Below are 10,336 nucleotides of genomic sequence, written 5' to 3'. Positions count from 1 at the left end.
TGTGACCAAAACTAAACTTTGGTAGAGGAAAAATTGGTTTATTAGCAAAACACAGACTCGCTCTATTTCAGCTATGGCTAAATAACACACATGGATAGTAATAAAATATTTTTACATGGGTATATTCTTTAAGTATCTGTAATATGTCAGAGTTTTTTCTTTCTGAAGCATAATCACCTTTTACTGTATATATTATTTTTACCTTTTAAAGGGGACATTTCACAAGACTTTTTTAAGATGTCAAATAAATCTGTGGTGTCCCTAGAGTACATATGAAGTTCTAGCTTAAAATATCATATAGATAATTTATTATAACATGTTAAAATTGCCACTTTGTATGTGTGAGCGAAAATGTGCTGTTTGTTGGTGTTTCCTTTACATGTAAATTAGTTGATTTCTGAACTAAATGGCAGTGCCGTGGTTGGATAGTGCAGATTAAGGGGCGGTATTATCCCCTTCTGACATCACAAGGGGAGTCAAATTTCAATGACCTAAGATCCTGGGTTATTCTTTTTCACATTTTTTAGGTTTAAAGAAGCACTGGGGACCCAATTATAGCACCTAAACATGGAAAAAGTCAGATTTTCATGATATGTCCACTTTAATACTTGATCACGTATAAAAGTAGGTAAACGTGAAATAGATTTTTAATTTTCTTAAGTACACATAAAAAGCAACTTGTGAAATGTAGTGGACTAAAAACTATGATGTTATGCCTTTAAATGTAATTAACTAAAAGTCTGCCAAAGTTAAAACACAGATACTGGAAAAAAATTCCTTTTTTTTTTTTTAAACCAATGTGCCAAAGAGGGAACATTCAAATGGATTTGTAATTCTGTCACATCTTTCATTGCATGAAAACAAAAAGTCATAAGTATGTAATTTGTGGCAGAAAAATGTGTCTATATTTGAACGTTTTACATTTTTTTAAATTTGTATATTATATATTTATATGGACCAGTGAGTTCTATTTGAAGTTCTGTTAATATGTTTTTATTGTGCTACTTAGTTTTTATTTTATGAAGGGTTAAATCAAAACAAACAAACTACAGTTTGATATTAACTGGAATGCACAATGAAAAAACAAGATTTTTGGAAGAAAAAACGTATCTCGTTTTGGAACTGAACCCTTTATATATTCTCCTATAAAAACAACATTGCATATTTGTTTAACAGAGTACACTCCCACCACTTACTAGATGTACACACAGCCTTGCTGTCTCTCTGCCTCCCAACCCCCAGTTCTTCTAATTAAACACACTGTCCCTGTTAAGTGCAATCAATGTGCACCCTGAAAAGACCCACTCAGTTGTCGAGTTTCAATGGCATCAGAAGGGAGGGAGCATGGTGGTGGGTGAGAACCTCACCTCCACCGCTGGCCAATCAGAGCGTCGCCGGTTCTCTTGGAAGCCTCTTGGTCGGCGAATATAAAACCTCCGCTGTAAGCTGATGCAATACTGAAGATACTGAGCGAAGCGTCAGTGAGGAGAAACCAGATAAAGGAAGCTGCTCAACTAGCACAGAAGAACACGGTTTTATTTTATATCTGAATCATATTCTGTATACAGGTGAGTAAGTGCAATGTACTGAAATTATTGTCATTTTGATATTTAAAAAAAAAAAACGATTTGCCGGGATCAGCTGCAGAACCTTATCTAGATGCCGGTTTCATGTGGCCTGTACTGGCAAGTTACTTAAAACGCAAGATCATGTAGTTTATTATATATTTATCAACACCAGCTGTTTAATATCTAACGTTATTCTTCGGGCTGTGGGGGCTACAGAGATTTACGGAAATGTATAGGTATGTATATAACGTTAACCGTTTCCTGATTGTTTCGCGTTACAGAAAATGCAAGATCAAATTGTAATGTAACACTAAAAATGAAAAAGAAATCCGTTTGAAATCCATACTAACATAAATAATTATTCAGACTGATATTTTAAAGTGTTCGTTCGTTTGTTGTAGTTACGAGTGCACGAGTTTGATCACGTTGTCCATGGTTACATTTTTAAAGTTCCTGCCAGAAGGTGTCAAAGCTGCGTGTCACTGCTTCTCTGTGTCGCTGTTCAACGATATGCCAAACAATAATCCAGTCTAAAGAAAATATAGCAGTGGCAGAAATCTGCAAATGTGATTAATGTTCTGCTCAAGCTCCATACCTTTTTATTTGAAACAGTGCAGTCCCAGTTTGACAAGTGTGAGGGGCGGACCAGCCATCTAGACTAGGGCAAGGGGGTTTTCCTGGATGGGCGCCGGGCATTGTGGTCTGGCTCACTGTTATATAATTGAATAATAAGAATCACAATAATGTGTCTTTATCTTTGGGCCCACTTTCAACTTGCTGCTGTCATATCTGCCTGCTTCAATCAAAATACACAGTCGCGTAGTGCAGCTGCAGCGGTCTGACAGCGAATGTCAGAACCAATCACGTAAAAGAACGTCGAATTCCAACCAATCAAATTACATCCGAGCAGGAGTTGTAACCAATCAAATGAAAGAAGGCCTGAGTTTCGGTTCACAAAAGCCAAACCCAAATTCCATTAATTCAATTTAATTCACATTTTGCAAACTAACGTGTATTAAAGCACTATGGGGTAATCATAACAGTTACATGTTAACCCCTTAAAATGCCTTAAAAAAAAGGCTTTAAACTGACTATAAAGGACACAAATTGTACCTGCTGTGTTAATTGTATCTTAAAACGGTTTACATCATTCGAGTCACAAGAATTTCTTGTCTCTCCCACGGTAACGTTACACTGGAATTTTATGTACACCGTCGTTCTTTTTTGTCCTTACACTTGTGTAAACTTTTCTTGGAAAACGGATGTAGATTCCCAGTAGCCTCATGCATTTCAGGATCAGACCGGCTGAGTCTGTGTGCAGTCTTATTGTGAAACAAAGCAGGGGGCTCGTACAGAACAGCCAGAACTAAGTTAACTTGGCACACAATGAATACTTTAGAGGTCCGGAGTAAATTTTTGTTCGAATCGTGTATTTGTTGAACAAATATATAACACACACAGGGACCAATAAAAAAACTGGTATACGATAATCATATAAATAATCTTAAGAATGAATGATGGGCTCTGCATCTTTTTTTTTTTTTGGCTCTGCATCAAGTTGGCACTGGCAGCACTTTGATGACGTGCTGCCTCGCGCACACCAGTGTGCTGATTGGCCGATTGTGAAGGCAGGGCACTGCGCAGTAAATACTCTCAAATTACGCTCCACCTTTCTTTCAAGCCGCAAAATCCGCAAGCCAAGTTTTTTTCATATTGACAGCCTGACGTTGTACGAATTTCGTTGTTATTGGAATGATGAAAGTTTAGAGAAGCAAATAATTAAATAATTATTCTGTAACTCGCTTTATTTACTTCATAAATGCACTGTTTTATGCACCACATGACTTCAAGGTTTAAATAGCTTTGATGTGAGAAACACATGTTCGATGTTTGACCCAGGATATCGCATGTAAATCCAAATATAGATTTACCATGTAGCTCTAATGTGTTTGCTTTCATTAATTTTCCCGTCCTACTAACTGGACTGTTTAAAAATAAAGGTGCTATAAGGTTCCATAACGGCAATGCCAGAGGAAAAAAGGTTATTCTATGGCATCGTGAAGCAGATTTATTTTTAAGACTGTGTTATTATGATATACTTACACTTTTTGTAATATAATATTCAATGAACACGCATACTAATGAAAAAAGCATACCTTTGGTTAATAACGTTTACCAAATAAATGTCAATGTAATGTTGTACAGTGAGTCCACGTAAGGGACCGTCTACAAAGTTCAACCTGATTGCGTTTATATTGTTGCATGAGAACAGAGAAGTGGCAGACAGTTTATATGGCAATCGAAGAATTGTGATATTGTGTGTTTACATACAGAGTCAACGTTACACCAATAAATAAACATATAAAGTGTAAGGTAATGTTGTTGTTTTTTTTTGTCGAAAGCTTATAAACGGCTAAAGCTAAATAAGATTAGCACAGATAGATTTATGCCCATTAACTTCCCGAATCTCTGTTGCATGAAAGCGCCTAGCCTAGACGGGGGTTTTTTTTCGCGGTTTTGTTTATGTGTGCATGTCTTCCTGTGTAACAGATAACATCTCAAACTAAAGTAAAAGTAACACATAAAAGTCTGCTCTTGACAGAGAAACTGTGAAATTTAAAATGTGTTACATTTACAGTTTCCGTAGAAATGAGAAGTAGCTTTTCGACAGATTTAATGACAGCTTTTTGCGGTGTGTCGAATGACCTTATAGACGGTGACATCACTGCCTGCATTTTTAACAAAATCGTGTTAAAAGCATTTTTCTGCATAGCCGGTTTATTGATTTGCATGGAAACAGTTTTCTATAATAAGCAAATTTTTGATCGATATTTGCTTATTTTGTGCATGTAAACACATTCATTGACTCAGTCCTCTTGTATTTTCAGGCAGATAGTATGCCAGTTGTCCGAGTCTTGAGCAAAGTGGCAAAGCAGGCCCTATTGGCCCCTGCATGTGGATGTCAGCCTTTGGCTGTGACGGTACGCAACATCAGCTTTTCCCCACGCCAGGTCACCGCCGGATCAGATGCCAGCTTTCACTCTGTGTCCTTCTCGGAAACGGACCACCCTAAAGTTCTTATCACAGGTATGACAAATACCTGAATGTCTTCAGTTGCATCAGTTGAGTCTTTTCCTCTTATCAGTGTTTTCTTTCATAATATAAGATTATTCATGTGTCTGGGTTTCTCTATTTTTTTCTCCCTCTCTTAGGCGGCCTTGGACAACTAGGGGTTGGGCTTGCTAAACTCTTGAGGTAAGCATATGGCATAAATTAATGTATTATAGGTACAAGTGTATTCATCTTAACGTTTATACAAAGAAGTAACACCGTTTTAAACTGGACACTTCTGTTTCGCAGGAAGCGATATGGAAAAAACAATGTAATCCTCTCAGATATCAGAAAACCCCCAAGTCATGTCTTTCATAGCGGTGAGTCTTCTGTCCTTCTCAGATGGAGGGATTTTCATTATTCAACATAATTCATATGATTTTCTGTTATTTAGATATCTGCACCCGACCCCACCCCGATAGTGACATAATATTAATTGTGAGTCAGCATTAGGCGTACATATTACATTAATGTAGACTGCTTTTAAACGCTTCCATTTTTATTCCCTTAGGCCCTTTTATCTACTCTGACATTCTGGACTACAAGAACTTGCGAGAGATTGTGGTAAACAACAGGATCACCTGGTTGGTGCATTACAGCGCTCTTCTGAGTGCTGTCGGGGAAGCTAACGTTCAACTGGCTCGATCAGTCAACATCACAGGTAAGTTTGCTTATGTTTACACTTTCATGGTAATTGTATTCAAATTGAAACCTACTTGGCTCATCTTGTATAATATTTGTCGTAGGTCTCCACAACATCCTGGACATTGCTGCAGAACATGGGCTTCGGCTCTTTGTACCCAGCACCATTGGTGCCTTTGGACCAACTTCACCTCGAAATCCCACTCCAGACCTCTGTGTGCAAAGACCACGCACAATTTATGGTGTCTCCAAAGTCCATGCTGAGCTCATGGGGGAGGTGAGTTATAGCTTATCCTTCTGTGATGCAATAAAATCTGACATTTGCACTTGAGCGACAGGAGCACTTCTTAGTTCTTGGATTAAATTTATAAGAGTCACCCAGGATGTTCCTCGAGAACTAAATGTTTCCTGCGTAATTTTCCTGGTTGTATTCGCGCCTCTATTAGGAACTCTAAAGTGAGGTATCGCTACTGATGGTTAGTAGGAGATCAGCTGAAATGACCATAGCATTCACACAATGATGGCCAATACAAAAAGCATCTGCCCCAAGCAGTTAGCCTTTGTCCCTATAATTTTATAGATTTCATGCTGCTTTATTACAGTAACACATGTGTAGTTTGTGGACTAAAAGTGCAAATGGATGTTATATTGTGAACACTTGGCGTTCGCTGTTGCGAGTCCTTCTGGATTCATCATAAACAGTGCCATATGAATGCACTTGTTGTGATTTGTTAAATTTTTTATATTACTGTTGATAGAGCATATTTTGAGTGCCTTGATCAGAGCTCTTTTTGTTGTGCGTCATGGGTTTTAGAAAAAACACAGATTAAATATATCAGGTACATGATAGAAAGCGCAAAAAGGATGACTAAGAGACGACATATCCTATGACAACTCGCAGTGCTATATCATCAAGGCTGAGACAAGGACATGTTTATGTTTGTCCTGCAATATTAGTGGAGTAGGTATAATGCTGAATTTTTTTTTATATATAGCTGCCTGTGTTTTGTATGTACTGTCATTGGCCAAAAGCATTTACATCACAAGTAGTTCCTTTTGTGCAGGGTTAACCCTACTAGCAAATTTTGTTCCTGAAAAAGGCATTTACTGGTACTATGATCATGCCTAGTTCAAGCAAAAAGCAGGCATTTCTACAAATAGTTCAGGAACTGAAAAGGTTCCTGTGGTGTGAAAGGGGATTGAGATCACATTTACACCTGGTATTAAGATGTGTTTTGGTCAAACGGATCACAAGTGGATAAGTGAAACGCATGTCCATTCACACTTGGTGTTTTAATCTCTTTTGTCCACTTTCGATTGATTCTGGTGGTCTGTGGTAAAAATTAAAGATGATGCACACTAATATGTGGGAGTACCACTGCTTATGTTGTTAGTAAACATGCTGCACAGCGTTTTGTACATGCATATGTAAGTGCTTTCTCCGATATTTCAGAGGAATTGATGAAACTTTAACTCCCAAACCTAACCATAACCAAGCCCTAAAATCAGAGGGACATGATAACTGAAAAACAATTGTCTAGAAACAGCTAATCCTGGACGTAAGCTTAAACTTAAAACAAACTATAAACTTATTTCTGAAATCTGATTGGTTGATCGAAACGTTGTCCCAGGGTAGACATAATGTTGCCCTGAGGACATCAACCACTTGGCAAAATCAGGAGAGCCGCCTAAAGACCGTGGCAAATGCTGGGTTTGTGCTAGAAGTCAGGACCGATGGAAAAAGAGTATGCTTGGTACATCACATTACATCAATAGGCGGGGAGTAGACAGTCTTTTGTGGTTGTTCAAAAACGCATTCAACCACATGAACATCTACACCATAAAAGCAATCTGGTCGAGCTCAAAACCTTTCGCACACTTGTATTTAGCGTTGTTCACTTGTAAGCCGATTGACCAAAACGCATCTTTATAACCAGGTGTAAAAGGGCCTTAGACTCAGTATATCTGAGAACTAACTTTCACCTATCTTAATTTACAGTATTACCATCACCGCTATGGTCTTGACTTCCGCTGTCTGCGGTACCCTGGCATCATATCTGCAGACTCTCAGCCAGGCGGTGGCACAACAGGTAAGGTAGAGAACACATTTAGTTAACTTAAATAATTCAGAAATTGTCAAATGAAAACTAAAACAAACGATTTGTCTATCGAGAACTGATTTAATTGTTGCTGCTTGCCAATCACTGCAATCTTTTCCCGGTCTCTGCCCACCTGCCATACCCTGTGACCTGAAGTAAAAAGAGAGTAGGCTTGTTCGACTTCATTGTGGCCCTGCAAGAATCAACAACGGATGACATTAAGATACCACAAGAGCGATTGGAGAAATCATACGAGGAGTGTGTTGTCGAATCGCTCTTGTGGTATTTAGATGTCATCCGGCTGTTAGTTCTTGCAGCACCACATGAAATCGAACAAGTCTATTGTTTCGAAGAGGGGAGGAGATTCATGTTTTTGATTCAAGATTATGATGGCACATAATTTTTTTTATTATATAATTTCACAGATTTTACAGTAATTTGTAATAAATATCACAATATTCCCCCATTTTTTTTTTTCAATTTCATTGGGACTTTAACATTTAAAGTCTATATACTACCCGGCTTCAGTAAACATGTGATTGCCACTAGGTAAAGCCTTTGAGAAGTTTAACTTGTTAACTTCGCAGAGCCTAAAATTGTTTTGCTGTTGTGTTTAAAATATAAAAAACACGCTAAAATTGCAAAAACTTTTATAGGTTGAATACTAATAAAGGTATATTAAAAATAACTTGATATTTAGACTAAATGCAGAACTATACTAACCATGGTTGGCAAGTGCACATAATGTTATGCAATTGATCGGAATGCTGGACATTAAAACTTCGTTGTTTTCCAGACTATGCCGTGCAGATTTTCCACGACGCCGTCAAGAGCGGCAAGTTTGAATGCAACCTAAAGCCCGACACACGGTTGCCCATGATGTACATTGACGACTGTCTGCGGGCTACACTGGAGGTGATGGAGGCCCCGGCAGAAACGCTCAGTATGCGAACCTACAACATCAATGCCATGAGCTTCACACCAGAGGAACTCACTACAGAGGTCCAAAAACAGCTACCTGACCTGCAGGTCGCATATGAGATTGACCATGTGCGACAGGGCATAGGTATGATCCAGTCAATTAACATTTATTTACCTCTTCAATAACACAAGTGTTAAATAAGATTTTTCTCTCTCCATAGCTGATAGCTGGCCCATGAACTTTGATGACGCCAATGCCCGCAATGACTGGGGTTGGAAGCACGAGTACGACCTGCCAGAATTGGTCCAAACAATGCTCAACTTCATCGGCTCAGACTCTCGAGTCGCCCAGGCCAGCTGAGTTTGATCTTGGATGTTGAAAATTGTACATATCAGAACGATTGTTAGCTACAGAGAAGAGAGATCCATGGTCTGTAAATAGTCATTTTCCTTATTGGCTAACACAAAATAACGTATAATTGTAGATTATACATCGGGATGTGGTCTCTCTTTTAATGGTCATGGCAGAAAACCCTACACGGGGGTTTGTATCAGTAATCCACAGATCTTTCGAAAGTTGACTGGTTAAGAAAGATAAGGTGGAATGGGTTCAATGCCTACGTGATCCTCTTTCACTTTGCATTTAGTGATAGAAGGATCATGTTGTCTGTCTTCAGGCAAAACAAAACAAACCAAATAGAAATCCAAAAATGAATATGGCAGCTCTTAATCTTTGTTCCCATGCTCTTTTCTGATGTACGTATAGCTTTCCATGGTTCTTTACCATTCAGAAGAAACTGCTTTACTGTACTAGGTTAGTGGTCATGTTCAGGTTATTGATGAGTTGATAAAATAATCAGTGAAACAATTCAAAAAATGAATCCTATTCTGAACTAAGCAGCCAAAAAAATTGTGGACTAAACAGGGTGGGACTTAAATGTAGGTCGTCTGGGGAAGTAAAGAGTTTTCCTGATAGATCAAATCATCCAATTTCTCTTGGCTGCCTTTCTATCTTCTTGCTATTTATCTATTTATTCAGTCTGTTAACAAGCAAATGAAATTAAGTGCGAGATTCGGTCTTGCTCTGCACAATTGCTGTGCATGTCAACTAGGTCACATCTGGTCAAATGCAATTTGCTTTTGCCCATAAACCCACAGTGAATATCTTATCCCATTTGAAGGGGAAAGTGGGAAAACTTTAAAGTATTATTTTTTAATGAAAGCTTTGCATCCACAGCTTTTGTTCTTCCGATTACAAAACTTGTGTTAATAAAGCTTTTTTATTTCAAACATTTTGGACTGTCTTTCATTTACACATTTGCACTTTGGGCAAAGATAAAACCTTGCGGGTACCACTCAATGAAAAAAATGAGTCGTCGTGCAGGTGTACTTGTAGCTCACCTGCATTAGCAATGCAAATGGTCATGGGTTTGATTCCCAAAGAGCTAGCACACTGTAAAACTATAGCTTGAATAGATTGTAAGTCGCTTTAGATAATGTGTCTGCCAAATGCATAAATTAAATAAATCAATACAAAAATACCATGTGGGAGAGTAATGAACATAAGTGCTCTTTGAAATACAAATAAAAGTTTTCATGCAATTACAAATGATGGGAAAGTCACACAAACATTTTAGTCAAAAGGTATAAAAATATGACACTCGATGATAAAAATGAAACTTTAAAACCATTTTATAATAGAATATTTTTTAATACATTATTTCATTTTAATTTAATGTTATAATGCATTTTTGTTGCATTTTTTTTTAAATAGAAAAATAAAATGCAATTGATGATTTGACATTTTATTTTCAATACACAAAAATAAACCACAAATACATTTTTAAAAGGGTTTTTATAAATGCTCACGCAGACTATATGAATACCTTTGATTAGTTTACAGTGTGTTGGCTTACAACTGAATTTTTCTTGGATGTCTCTAAGCAATTTGAATGTCATTTGCATGTTTTAATTGTAGACATGCTATGTAAACCG

General features: G+C 37.6%; 1 protein-coding gene across 1 annotated transcript; it reads left to right on the top strand.

Moving 5' to 3' along the window:
• The first annotated feature begins 1,344 nt into the window (after nucleotides 1–1,344).
• Nucleotides 1,345–9,633, top strand: tdh (L-threonine dehydrogenase). Its single transcript, XM_065257241.2, has 9 exons — nucleotides 1,345–1,568; nucleotides 4,457–4,655; nucleotides 4,781–4,823; nucleotides 4,929–4,999; nucleotides 5,191–5,340; nucleotides 5,426–5,598; nucleotides 7,321–7,411; nucleotides 8,217–8,486; nucleotides 8,563–9,633. Exons 2-9 carry the CDS (start codon nucleotides 4,466–4,468, stop codon nucleotides 8,700–8,702), a joined length of 1,128 nt encoding a protein of 375 aa, XP_065113313.1. The 5' UTR covers nucleotides 1,345–1,568; nucleotides 4,457–4,465; the 3' UTR covers nucleotides 8,703–9,633.
• Nucleotides 9,634–10,336: the final 703 nt, after the last annotated feature.

This window comes from Paramisgurnus dabryanus, chromosome 12 (genome assembly GCF_030506205.2).
Source record: "Paramisgurnus dabryanus chromosome 12, PD_genome_1.1, whole genome shotgun sequence".
NCBI lineage: Eukaryota > Metazoa > Chordata > Actinopteri > Cypriniformes > Cobitidae > Paramisgurnus > Paramisgurnus dabryanus.
The sequence above is the reverse complement of the archived record's forward strand: the minus strand, read 5'-3'. Positions and strand labels throughout refer to the sequence as shown.

What these genes read in the sequence shown, in the direction of transcription:
- tdh (XM_065257241.2), top strand. Translation starts at nt 4,466, where the DNA reads ATGCCAGTTGTCCGAGTCTTGAGCAAAGTGGCAAAGCAGGCCCTATTG. An exon ending in CCCTAAAGTTCTTATCACAG is followed by an intron (nt 4,656 to 4,780) that starts GTATGACAAATA and finishes TCCCTCTCTTAG; the next exon opens with GCGGCCTTGGACAACTAGGG. An exon ending in ATGCTGAGCTCATGGGGGAG is followed by an intron (nt 5,599 to 7,320) that starts GTGAGTTATAGC and finishes CTTAATTTACAG; the next exon opens with TATTACCATCACCGCTATGG.